The 14418-nt window shown below is 38.8% G+C and overlaps 1 protein-coding gene across 2 annotated transcripts in view; it reads right to left on the reverse strand.

The window, feature by feature from the left end:
• Positions 1-523: 523 nt before the first annotated feature.
• cntn4 (contactin 4) overlaps positions 524-14418 on the reverse strand; it is a 242934-nt gene continuing 229039 nt past the window's right edge. For both annotated transcript variants that reach the window (XM_032549067.1, XM_032549066.1), the window contains exons 18-23: positions 13884-14118; positions 9707-9822; positions 7725-7911; positions 6697-6809; positions 6450-6618; positions 524-5496 (exon numbers count right to left, since the gene is read on the reverse strand). In XM_032549067.1, the coding sequence (XP_032404958.1) occupies positions 5405-5496; positions 6450-6618; positions 6697-6809; positions 7725-7911; positions 9707-9822; positions 13884-14118 (912 nt within the window). In that variant the 3' untranslated portion in view covers positions 524-5404. The remainder of the gene's footprint in view (positions 5497-6449; positions 6619-6696; positions 6810-7724; positions 7912-9706; positions 9823-13883; positions 14119-14418) is intronic.

Genomic DNA, 14418 nt, shown 5'->3' on the forward strand with positions numbered 1-14418 from the left:
ATTAAAGAATGAGTTAAGATTACTTTTATGTAGCTATCTGCCTGTCTGTGTAGCTCAGTAAATAGCCAGCTATCTATTTATCTAGTTTAAACTTCTGAGATGAAGTTAAACAAGTCGGAGCCGGTCCAATTTATCTCAATAAATAGACAACTACCTATTTGTCTCAATAGCTATTTATGTAGCTAGCTAGATAAATAGGAGGACCATCGCCGACTTTCACTTCACCTGCGATGAACAGCTGGTCGGTTAAAGCTGGAATGTTCCAACAGGTCAATGATTCCAGGTACCTTTGATGGAAATGCGAGGCATTGCTTTAAAGTCAAATTCCTGTTTTAAAAACCATTCAAACCTGAAAACAGTAAACAAATTAATAAAAAGCCAAAAAATAAAAAAGACATTCATGCCCACGCATGACACTACACATCGTTCCATGACATTGGAGCTCGCTCCAAAACTAAACCAGTGCAGTAGATTTTGTAGCGAGCTCTTCCTTTATGTTGGTATTAAGAGACCCACAGCTCGGTGTTGTTCTATAAATCAGTTATCTTTATTCACACGGTATAAACAACAAACAGCAACAGAGGGACGCCTCCTGCGGAGCGCATACGGACAGTCAAAGCAGTACATCTCTGAAGGGCCGACTTAGACAGAAGCATAGACACAGGGCTGTTAATGGTTCAGCATACAGAGACCTGCAGGATGCATGGACCTCACATGTTCCTAAAGCCATTCAGTCGCTTTGCGGGTGGACAGTAGAGAGACGACGAGTACAGTCATGCTGAGCAACAGTTAACTACAGTATGAAACAAGAGTCGTTTACATAAAAACAGAGTAAATCATCTCTTTAGAAAGGTTTCTTTTTATATAAATGATCTGAAGTGTACAAAACTGTATTTTACACATTTCTTGATGCATGATCCCCAGTAGCCTACAGTACATTTCCCTTCAAAGTACTACAAACTACTTAACTGGATTACAAGCTACAATGAGACCGCAGCGTTCTCCGAGTAGCGCGGCAGTCCCACATGGCATCAGGAGACGATGGAGAAAGGAAAAAATCAGCAGCATTGTCCTTTATTCAGAACATCCACCTAAAAAAACACACCTGGTCTCATAAATTGCCCATTTCTAACCTCTGTAATGTCGACAAAGGATGTCGCTTCCCTTTTCCTCCTCCCAACCCAAACCTAGCATTGTTTGATGTCGTTCCACCTGCGCTTGAACAACGCTGCCGCTGCAAAGTTCTATGCTTCTAGTGTTTTTGATATTCTCGCGATAAGTTAAGGCTCTTTAAGGACCTGAGGATTCTGAACATATGATGAGGCACACAGAAGGCAAAGAAGAGCTCTAGACCAGGGCTAACTGAAAGAATGAGGGGCATGAGACACAGCCACGGGGGTCCTGCAATCAGGAGCTCAGGGGGCCACGGTGGAGGGCCCTGGAGAGAGGCCCTGCACTGCAAGCTTTTCCAACCTTTGTCATCAGGATCTGTCTAAACATTTCATCAGGTTTCTGGTGTTTTGAGGATGGGCACTGAAAATGTGCTAATGCTGTAGCCTCCAATGTCTGTCTCGCCTATTTTTAAAGGGTTGATTCAGAATTTTTAAAGAATTTCTATGAACAATAGTATATTTACTTGTCGTAGACAAAAATTGAATTGAAGTTTGCAGTAAAGAGTCTGTTTTAGCTTCTCACACTAAAATTGATCAGATTTGTGGAATCCAACACTAATATAAGCAGATATTAAACATCTATAATTTGATTAGAAACCACTGTTAACTTTGTGATGTTTTCTCAGGAAAATGAAGTTGTTTGCATCGACCCTGATCGTCAGTCCTTTGGAAAGATTTGTGGACAAGTACAAAACCTGAAAAAGGCACAGAGACGCATGTCCCATGCAGTTACCTAGGTGACAACCTGCTGTAATATCCTCAAATAGTTAACACCACTCTTAGCAGATGTAGCCTACAACGCTCTGACTCACTGTAGACATTGTTCAGCTGGGAAACAAACTTAACAACTGTTAGTTGTAAGACTTGTCAATTAATATTCAATAACAGCTTTATGTCATTGATGTCAACAGTTTTAGACTGAGTTGTTTTCAGCGGCTCAAGTGGCTAACACGGGTCAGTTAGACTAAAGGTTCCCACACACACTGGAGGTAGACTCAAAGCAGACGTATGCCGGACACGTCTCTCCGCAAAGGGAACATTTTACGACTGTACTCGGTGTCGCACAGTAAAATGCTCGGCGGGGAACATTGAAATGTTTTGTAGGCGGCAATGAGCTGCTAAGGTTGGGATTCGGCGTAAACAGTAGTCATGGACGCTACACTACCATTCTGTGCCTCACTATCGTGTGCGGTGGCTGCCTAGGACGGGGAAAACATGGGGCTAAGCGCCAAAATAGCCCATTAAGCTAATTAGTATCCATTTGGATTGTGGGAAATGAAGGAATTTGTCAGGAGGAATGCAGGCAATCGGTACGCTCAACTATGAAATCACAACCGTCCTGCGTGGCTCACAGAACACAAACTGCATGCCCTCCTGTAGGCAGCATGAAGTGTCAGACTTTCACCACTGAGTTTTCTTTTCTGATAACATTTTCATAAAACTTCACTTCAAAATATCTGAACTACCTTTTTAAAATGGTTACAACTAGTATTTCTCAGGGGTTTTTATTCTACCACTTAGCTTTTACTTGGACTTTGACTTGATAGTCTTAAAGGTAAATGCTCAAAGAGGCAAAAATCACCATAATCATTCCTTCTATCCAAAACTCATTATTTGTGGTTCAGAGAATCATATAGTTATTACATAACTCCTTAACTTTATTGTGAGTCTTCTATGAGTTTTAACAATGTATTAAAATATGCCGATTTAAATAAATACATACATAAATAACTTAAACCTTATGTCTTATCCTGAAAAAAATTCCTTGACATAAATGATGGAACTTCAAAATGACTCATATACTGCACCGCAGCTAAGGGACTTTATGCAATTGCTACTCAAATATTCTAGCAATGCTGGAATAACATTTCTTGTCTAGTTCTGCCCTACCTGTCTGCCTTGATGAGGATTCACCCACCTCTGCATGCTCAATGCTTGGACTGGCTCCAAATCATGGCAGCTCAACCTTCGTTTTGATTAATTTAGCTAATAATTAGTTAATCTTTAAGGGGAACAAATAGTGCATTGAAGGTTCACACCCCAGGTGGACTGTTCGTTCATAACCATAAGAAAAGATGGCAAGCAAGACTTGAACTTCTAAAATTGTTGTCTCAGTATATGAATACCCAAATCTTCTGCAGCACAGTGAGGATAAACAAATGAAGATTTGGCATTAAAAATAAAAAAAAAACTTCAGATAGTCTCTCTCTTCACCTCTTAACAGCTTAGACCTCAGACTTTAAGACTAAGTTACTTATAGATCTTAGGGGAACTGCTCTGAGCGACAGGTCACGCTCATAAAAGCGATTCTGAAAACGTTCGCATCTTGGATGTCACTTCTGACACCAAAAACTTAAAAAGGAATAGTTCTTTGAAGTGGGTTTTTGAAGTGGGGTTCTGCTAAGTGGCTATCGCCAACCAATACCTCAGCCAGGCCTCCGCTTTGATGACACTAGGTGTTAGCTGGGAAACCAATCTCTGTTTAATCAAAGAGAAAACTGTAAGCCTCAGATGTGGCGTTAACGCGGTCTGATCGTACCTGATGACGGGTGGAAATGCAATCCAAATGTTTTCAGGATGGTGTCTCTCAGACCATTTAAGGTGGTCTGAGACAAATTAGTTTAGCAGTTTGAATGCAGACCTGGGACACCGAAGAACACCAACTAAACTGATGAGACTCTCCTCTGTCAGCTGAGTTATTACAAGGAAATCTCAGAGTTAAAAAATTTCTTAAACAGCAGCGTTAAAATCAGGCACTAATCTTTATTAGTTAAGGACGATGAAGAGACCACGTTTTTTCTTTCGATTAAAGGTTTTTGATCTCTCTTGTCACATCTATTAAGCAATAGATTTCAGTTTTATATCCCACACAATTCTAATTTAAAACAATTGTGATTTAAAGCTGACTGAGTCAGTCAGAAATGATCACATCTCAACAGAACCCTACATAAAAACTCCTAACCAAGACTGCTACCATGAGCAAGCTTCTGACATCTTTCTGACTATAATATTTGACAATTCTTTGTATCAGAAATGGTACACAGTTTATTTGAAACGGTTGGTTACTCAACACAGAACCAGCTTTAAAATATCGTTATCCTCCAAGTTTGGCTCACAGATTTAGTCTCATTTAATTAATTTGATTAATTAATTAATTCCAATTTATGTTTACAATTACAATGATATAATTCTGTTATTACAGGGCACCAAACTGAACAACAGTCTGACAGCGGCCACTGTAGCAAAGACAAAAAAATGTCAGAACCTGTAAGAACTCTATATTTAAGTTTCAGCCGGGCTTCTTGAACCTGTTCTGGGCAGAAGAAATGATTACAGTGAGTATAATAGTAACAGAGGAATAATTGTTTATGTTTTCACTCTGCAGCAGCTGAAGTAGTTTATTCCCATCATTTTAAGCTAGCTTTAGCTTTTTTTGCAGCTTGCTACTGATTATGAGGCAATAAAGCATTAGCGTTCACAGTCTGATGCTACTCCTCCTCCCTTTACACTGAAAAAGTGACACCTCGGCCCAAAATGTGAACTGGGCACGATGTTTACATATAGTCTTTGAGAAAAGAAAGTACACCTCATCTAATTTCAAGAGCTTTATGTATTTTGTATGTATCTGGGGATTTGAGGGTTTACCTTTTTTGTTTTTTAACATTTTCAATTTTGATATCAACTTGGTGGAAACTGGTGTAGCACTAATGGTGTGCTTTCGTTATGAAAAGACTATATTAAATATACTGGAATGCAGAAACTATCAAAGTTATAAGTTGTGTTTTATCTTAAAAGACAGATGGGGAACTGTTGAATCGTGTTCTTTACTTTCTGACTGTAAAACGGGACAATGCCATTTTCCATGCATTGAACTGTTCTCACCCCTGAAGCCAAGGCCATCTACAAACCCATTAAGAAAACAAAAGTCTATAAAAGCTCAACATGTCATACAAAAAGATGCATATAAGACTTTTTTTTCCTTTACGTTTCTTTTATGAAAGCTGCTTTGGTAACAACATAGTCACGACATCGGTCAATCTCCTCCACCTGGCCTGTGTAGCTGACAGGGATTCCTTGTCTGTCCTCTCTCTTGGACATTTTTACCGTCAGTGTCTTCTCTCTGCCGCTAAAATCTAAATGAATGGATCTAGTTACACCGGAGTGGGCTGCGTTTGTGTTCCCGCCCGATAGCTGTCTCCACGTTAGATGCAACGTCTGCTGTGAGCCATTTGTCATAAAGATGTTCGTGCTGTGAAAGACAGAGCTATTGTGCTGAGGGCCGACAGCGTGGAGACCTTGGAGGCCGAGCCCACCGCGTTGGGGCCTGGAGGGGGACGGAGAGCAGAAAGGATGTTAGTCGGATCCATAATGGGGGGAAAAAATCCCTTTCTAGCATTTCATCTACAGATAAGGATTCAAATTGCTTCAACATTTCCCGCAATTTGTCACAGTACAACCAAGAATGATAGCACATTTTGCTAGACAATATATTGTCCTAGAAATTATTTCTATAAACAATAATATTGTTGTTTTCAGACCATCTGCAACTAGAATATTCATAATGGAATAATAATGCAAGTTTGCCCTCTCAAAGAACAATAAACATACATTTTGTACAGACCAGTGGCACTGGAAGATATTCTAAATATCCAAACTAAAACACAACGATCAAAAACAATGAACAAAACAAAAATATAAAACCAACACAAAACAGGAGCCACAAATAAAATGGATCAATAGATTCTGTAAACAAAATTGCCCTTCAAAAAATATTAATTGTGAGAATGAAAATTATTGCCCTTAATTTAATCTATCATGCGGTTAATTCATTAATTGCTTATTGCGATGGGCTTATGTAGTCACAAGCATGATTGTAATTTATTATAATTTTAACTTCTTTTATATTTTCCTTTTACTTTATTAAAACATATTAAACATATTAAAACATGATTTTCTTTTTTTACAATTGAAAAACTGAAAAGTTTATACTTAGCCTCATTCACTCTAACACCCTTATTAGTTTATGAAATAATATTGTGGAAAAGATACAAAATAATGGTTGTACATTGACACAGTCAGGAAATGTTCAAGATATACAAATACTTTTGCGAGGTGATGCATTTAACCTGAGGTCATTTTTCCTCCAGCAGATATTTTTCCTACTCTGGCTTCATCTGGAGAAGACAATGATCAAACTGTTCTGGCAATAACACGACCAATGGGCCACGTGGGACTAGCTAGCTAGATAGCACTAGCAGTAGCTAGCTCTTTACTGACCTGGTATCTTGGGGATGGTGATCTGCTTGCTGCTGCTGCCGTCCCCTCCGTCTCCAAACGGCTTTATCTGGATGATATAGTCCTCGTCGGTGGGAAGAGCAAGCTCCACCGAGGTGGTGTTGGTTTCCATGACGCTGGGCCGGCTGTGTCGATTCTTCTTATAGAGCACCTGCAGATGAGTGGAGAGTTGGGTGCGCCATGGCAAGAGGAAGAACTTTCTGATGAAGTGAAAGAGCGACGTGCTCACTTTGTAACCGGTCACTTCGGACTCGTTCTCCAGGGCTTTGACGTGCTCCCAGTTCAGGATGATCTTGGAGTTTGATGTGTTCCACATGACTTTAACCGGAGGCTGGCTGGGAGCTACCAGGAAAGAGGCCACATTATTCTCCTCAAACAAAGGCATGACATTTATACTGCGCATGGTGAGTCAGACATTGACATCCACCTATCAGTAGCATGATCCTTTTGGGCTTTTTAAAAAAATGTTAAGTGAGGAATTGGGTTCACATATTTGAATTTGCGAATTTAGATTCCGCTAACAGTAGAGTTACCTTTTTACAAAGTCCTTTTGCTAACATTTAGCGCACCTAGCTTCCCTGAAACGTATTTTTCCAGATAATTTCTAAAGAGCTAATTTACTTGGTAGTTTTGGAAATAACGTTTCTATGAGTTGAAGCCTTGGCTAAGAGTTCTTAAAGACATTTGTGTACTTTAAAGACTGTTTCTGAAGCAGTTCCATTTCCTCTCCTCATAGTCTCTTTTTTCCCCAAGAAACTTTATTGAGCAAACCACAAACAAATGAGTGAGTTACAAAGAAAAAGAGTACAGGGGTATTAAATAAACAAATAGATGCAAAAATTCAACTTCTTCTAAATACCTTGTTGGTGTTAGCACTTTAGCGTTAGTGCTTTAGCGCTAGTGCATCTAACATTTTAGCTAACTCTGCTAGCATTTTAGCACTGTTTGTTATGTTTAAGAACAACAGAAGCACATTAACTGTATAATGAAAGTACAACTTGCTAGGGAATCATTATCACCAAATATTATAGAAAAATAGATCCATGGACTTTTTCCAGACCTTTTTTGCATTCAAATGTCAAGAATGTTAGAAAAGCACCACAAAAAACATGGAAATCTGAGTCTGGAAAAGTAATGTCAAGTTATGTCATTTTTAAAATACAAAATTAGTTGGAAATCTAAAAACTTTCGCCAAAGAACATGACATTCATGCTGATGATTAGTGGATGCAGAGCTCAGGCTAAGTGTGGTACTTGCGTGGTTTTTTGGTGGTCACGTTGACGGTGGTGCTGGGAGGGCCCGTTCCGGCCGTGTTGTAGGCCCTCACTGAGATGTGATACGCCGTGCTGCCTCTTAAGCCGCCGATGACGCTGGACGTCTGATTCCCAGAGGTTCTCTGCACGCTGGCCGTCTCCTCCCGTTCGCTTCTACTCCAGTACCTGAGCTGAAAGGCAAACAGGGCAGAGCAGGGGGCAGACGGTGAGCGCACCCTAAAAGCTTTCTGCTGCCACAGCGTCAGCGGAGAGCGAACTGAAAACAGAGACATGTGAACTCGACCGCATGAAAGATGTGAACCGGTCTGAAAACAGCAGCATGTCACAGCACAGGATGTGGTTTGGATGCTTTCTTTGTTTCGAATAAATCAATTTAAAAAAACACATATGTAACGGGTATTAGGTATACAAATGAAATTCTTGCTAAAACATGTTTAGTAATTGTCCTGTGATGGGTGGTTTTTGGCGCCCCCTACTGGTTGCCTATAAATACGAAGGGAAACCGAAAATTCCACACAGTCTGTTCAGCGCTCTGCTGTGGTAAACCATCAAATCCGGTTCTCTTCTGAGTAATATTGTGTTCAATATGTTCAAAGGCTAACTTGGAGTTTATTACAATACAGAGTGACTAGTGGACCAGTAGAGAAGCTCACTGCGCTATCTGTGTGTTGTTGACCACTCATTTCAGGTAATAATGTTACATTAAATGTCAGTAATTTATGTGGTCAGTTATGTTTGTCAGTTTGTTTGTTAGTTGTTTCTATGACGACATGACGTGGCCAGCTTTATTTTCTGTGAGCCACCACAGGATGCCGTTAAGTAATTTAATAATTAATTTTGACGGCTCTCTGTATTTATTTTTCTAATTTATTTCATTTGTAAAAGAAAGACCAAATTGTATTAAATTCATTTTAAAGATGTATTATCAAAATCACTATACGATCACGTCAAAAAAATCTTTTTGTCAAAACTCACTGTAATAAGTATTTGTAAATTGCACAGTCTGTTCAGCGCTTTGCTGTGTACACAGAGTGACTAGTGGACCAATAGAGAAGCTCTCTGCGCTGTTTGTGTGTTGTTGGCCACTCATTTCAGTAAATGGCATAAAATCCAACCAACTGGCCTCCGCGTGTGCATGATGGGACGGGTACAGGAAGCTGTCACACATACACACCCAAACACATGCACAAAAAAACAATGTTTCAAAATGTAAGACTCAGTCATTTTAGATAATGTACATGTTTGATAAAAGAGAAGCTAAAAAAAATAAAAATAATAAAAAGCTTACACTTTTTAAAATTTCCACCACTTTATGCTATTCTTCCATATTCCCTTATATCAAAACATGTGCTTACATATTATATCAATTTAATAACATTATATCTCATTTAGAAAACATTATTTTATACCATGAAAGAGTGCAACAAAGGAAAACAATCAAATAAAGGGCGACCAAAGGATTCCTGGTCAAGCCTAAAAATGCTACAAATACAAACTGTTTCTCAAGAATAATTTCTTTAAATTGTTTTTTTAATTCATGCAAACAAATGAATAATTTTTTTTCAGGGCCTTGACTCCAACAATGAGAACAAGTAAAAAGACATGAACAAAGTGAGCCTGAAGCTGCTGTCTAAAACTGTTTTGTTGTGTGGATTAGAAGCTAACACTGTGTCCCTCAGAGTGTTGCATCACTACTCTAATCAGGTCCCGTTGCACTACTTAGGTAAGCAACAAGAGAAACACACTTAAACCCACAGGCTGGGGACCGGGCTCTACCATTATGCATGCAGCAAGCTATTATCTCACATGCCCAAGGTGCAGGAGCCTGAAACGTTCATCAATAATAGAGGAGAACAAGATTCAGCAGTGCTGGTCGCTGTATGCACGCTCTCACACACACACACACACACGCACACACACACCCACACACACCCACACACGCATGTCCAACGGGCCGGGCCTCACCTCATAGCCCAGCACTCGCCGCTTGCTGGCGTTCCAGGGCAGAGCCTTCCACGACACTTCCATCTCGGACGCAGAGAGGCTCTTGGCGCGGATCCTGGTGGGAGCTCGGCCAGGCTCTGGAGTTATCACATAAATAAATAATATTTATTTATGTGATATTTTTATAAATTATCACATAAATAATGTCTCTCTCTCTCTATATATATATACAGTACAGACCAAAAGTTTGGACACACCTTTTAATTCAACGAGTTTCCTTTATTTTCATGACTATTGACATTGTAGATTCACACTGAAGGCATCAAACTATGAATAACACATGTGGAAATATGAACTAAACAAAAAAGTGTAAAACAACTGAAAATACCCCTTATATTCTAGTTTCTTCAAAGTAGCAACCTTTTGCTGTGATTACTGCTTTGCACACACTCTGCATTTTCTTGATGAGCTTCAAGAGGTTGTCACCTGAAATGGTTTTCACTTCATAGGTGTGCCCTGTCAGGTTAATAAGTGGGATTTATTGCCTTATAAATAGTCATGAAAATAAAGAAAACCCATTTTAATTAGAAGGTGTGTCCAAACCTTTGGTCTGTACTGTATATATATATATATACACAGTTAGCTCTTCAAAGCTAACTGTCCAGGAGTGACGGTTAGCTTTGAAGAGGGAACATCCGAAGAGTTTCAAAGCCGCTTCCTTCCTCTATTGGGAACATTAAAACAAGATGGAAGTGGGGTCAAGTAGTCAACATGCTGAAAGAGAAAGAGCTGTAGTGTGTGTAGTTTTTGGAGCCTTTCTTTGCACATCCTCCGAATCTACAAATTATGGATCCGGTCAACCGGTCTCTCAATACAATTGATCAAATTTTCTCGACAAGAAGACTAGGCACAGGAGAGCCCTCTTGTCCTGCGGGGACACACCCGGTGGGATTCACCCTGGATTGATTACAGGATTTCTGCTGTTTGGAGCTTGTGGATTCCTGGCTTATCGACAAATTTGTGACTTGACTTGGCCGAACTAGCGAACACTCAGACTGTTGGTGTGGACAGAGACGCAAGTTGGATGTGAGTCTTACTGAGACTCGCAGCCCAGCTGAGGACTCAAAAACTCACTAACGGAATGGAATTGATCTTGGAGAAGTTGCTAGTTTCGGGTCAGTGGAACGACCAAACTAATTTGGACAATTGGGAACTGACATTTATCGGAGAGACTTTAGGGAAGATTGAAATTTATAATCTACCCGACCTAAGACATTTTGTATCTGAATTGGCTTTCCCCAGGTTGCCTTGGAAGCATATTTCTAATCACCTTGAAGATATTTAAACTTAACACTCCTTCCCACTTCACCCCCTCCTGTTATCCATGGAGCTGTGGAGCTGAGCGCCACAGCTCAGGAATGGATGTTGTTATCCATTCCTTGATATAAAACATCTTTATCGGACTTCTGCCGGGAGGCTGAGCAACGTGGTTTCATGGCCCTGTGATGTCACCGCCTTCACTCATGTCTTTGTTTTGCCCTTTGTTTTGTCTGAATGTTGCCATTCGCCCTAATGTGTCCTTTCCTCTTTTTTTATTTGATTTTGTTAGAAACTGTGTAGTACTCCCTATTTAAGAAAATGATTATTTTAGTTTATTAGTAATATTAGAAGTTGTGGAGTAAGCACTATTTAGATCAATATTATACAGCCCAGAAATGGAATCAGAAATAGAATTAGAATTAGAATAACTACGAACTTAGAATCCAGAAATACTTAACAGGTACAGTCACTACTTAGTTACTTTTATACTACTACTTTTTAGAAACTGTGACTAGTTACTTTTAACCCAGAAAAGGATTTAGAACAAACTTAGAATTTAGCTCATCTTTTAGAAACTGTGGAATATTCACTATCTGGACCAATACTACATCATCATTATTTAGAAACTGTGGAGTACTCACGTTTAACCCAGAAAAAGAATTAGATTAGTCACTCTTTAGCTTATTTTATCAGAAACTGTAGAGTACGCACTATTTAGAACCAGAGACCAGAAGCCCAGAGGAGACTTTTGGATCAACATTGTTAGACTATTTTTTAGACTCCTGTTCTCCCAACCCAGAAATGGAATTAGACCAGAGGATACTTAGTAACCCTGAACAGGAGTTACTAAGTAACTCCTGTTCTAATACTTTAGATCAATATTAGATTCTTTTTCTTCTGTTGCTCTTTCCTTTGGTTTGTTATTTTGTTTGTATTTCCTTTTAAATCCTGTAAAGCACTTTGTATTGCCTTGTTGCTGAAAATGTGCTATATAAATAAAATTACCTTTACCTTTAGTGTGTATAGTGTGAGGATTCAGTTTCCCTGAGTCACTAAAGAGCCACATTTTCTCCAGCTACAACTGGAGCACAACCAGGGTTACACTCTCCACTTGCTTTCAGCATCTAGAAACTAAAATCTTTACAAAGTAGCTTGTGATCAGCAGGATTATAATAGGTTTTTCATTATTATTATAGTTTAGTTTTATTTTGTTGTGACTTATTTATCTAATTCAGTTAGCTTTAATTAGTTTGCTAGAATTTATTAGTTAAATATTGTTTAGTTCTCATTTAGTTTTAATTGGTTATAGTAGTAGCTTTAGTTTTTTTTAAATATAATTTGGTTAATTTTTAGGGACAGAATTCATAGAATACAGAATAATTTAAAGTATTGAACAGCTGGATTCACACTGAGTATTACCTAATTTTTTATATATATATATATATATATATATATTTGACTTCAGTGTCATGTACATAGGTAAGCCATCTGGACTTAAACAGAAATTTATTATTGCAAAAAATTGTTGCTAATGTAGTAAAGAAGCAATAACTAGATGTTGACTGAGTGAAATTAGCCCAATTATTAAAGATGGATAAGAATTGTACACTCAATGGGAAGACTGATCTTTTCTATAAGTTGATAAATATTGCTCATAATGGAATTCTTTTCTTAATCGGAGAACAACCTTCTCTTTATCTATGTAAAAATGACTCTGCCTCACTGTTCATTCAAAGTCTATTATTATTGATCAACGAACCTACAAGATGTTTTAATGCTGAACTCTTTATGGATACTGTTAGTCAAAATACTAACAGTATCTCAGCATTAAAGGACACTTTTTATCATTCCTCTGATTTTCCACTGAGGATGTTTACTTTGTTCCTTCACGTCACTGTGAGATCACCGAATAAAAAAAAGCAAGACACTGACTGAGACACTGATAAAAGAGAAAAATCTGAAATGAAATGTTGTGTTTTTTCATGTAAGAGTGAATGAGCATTGATTAAGTGATGATGTGTTGAGCAGGTTCACAGTGAGCATCAGGAATAAAAAAGAAAAAAAACACAAATCCCATTTATTCATTATAAATGTTCCAAATCACCATGAGTCATGAATTAAACAGATATTAATTCAGTAAATGATTTGATTAACCATATTTTTGAGGTGTTAAACATTTTGAAGCTCACTGGACCACAGCTTGGCGTCCGCTCGGATTATTCATCCAAGCGCTTACGAGAGAATCTAAGTGTGTATGGAAAGCAGTTCAAAGTGTTTTTGCTGTTCATATAATAGAACAATGTCATGGTTAATAACATCACACATCTAGCTTTGAGATAGATGTGTGATGTTAGTCAGGGTTCTTGCAGGTTTCAGTAAGTTTGAAGACCTTTCAAAGAATTTTTAAGACCATTATAAATGCAATTTAAGACCAGCACAGAGGATTCACATTAACATTTTAACAAAGAAACTTTATTATTGTTATCAATTCAGTTATGAAAAAAGATCCAAGTTTATTAAATAAAAGAGATTAAATTATCTCAGTACTAAAACAACCAACAGTTTTGCAGGCCTACATACAAACTCCTCCTACATACAGAATGTCTGAGCTAATCCCATTTAGCACCAAGTTCAGCTTCAAGGGTACCAGTTATAGGACAGGAGCTTCTCCAGAATGATCAAAAATAAAATATTAAGACTCGACAAAATGAAATTTAAGACCTTGGATGAAAATCTGGGTGTTCATAAGCCTATTTAAAGCCATATATTATGTTTTAGTTTTTTTTAATAAAAATTTTTGACTTTTTGAGATTCAGCAAGAACCCTGATTAGTGTCTGTTCCATTTGGCCTGAGTAAAAGGAGTCTCCCTGTACACACCTTCCTCAGCAGAGTAGATGGTGGTAACCGGTCCAAACGGACTCTCCCCCTCGTTGTTGTAAACGCCGACCTTTACATGGAAAGGCGAGAAAGGCTGGATGCTCTCGTTTTTAAAGACGTATCGGGACGCCTCTGGGGACGGCACGGCGGCCTGCATCCAGCCCGTGGCCCCGTGAGGTCGGAACGCCACCACGTAGCCGAACCCCGGCCCATTCTGCAGCTCCTCTGGAACAGGCTGCAAGCAAACACACAACAACCCATCTGAACATCCGCTCTAAACACGGCTAATAAGCTTTCACTTTGTTTACTCTGCATGATTTGGAAATAAATACAGGTTGAGAGTAGAGGGGGTCATTTAAAGGCAGAGCCTGGCTTCAGATGTAACCTGCTGAACATGCCTGAGCTTTTACTGCACACATCCATTACACAGCACAGAGCACTCAGCGTCATCAGGTAAACTCAGACCCACTCTGATAACAAGACCTGGACATTCAGAGCTGCAGACTTTGTTCTGCTAAGTAAACCAACCCTCTAC

This window comes from Xiphophorus hellerii, chromosome 20, assembly GCF_003331165.1.
Source record: "Xiphophorus hellerii strain 12219 chromosome 20, Xiphophorus_hellerii-4.1, whole genome shotgun sequence".
Taxonomy (NCBI): domain Eukaryota; kingdom Metazoa; phylum Chordata; class Actinopteri; order Cyprinodontiformes; family Poeciliidae; genus Xiphophorus; species Xiphophorus hellerii.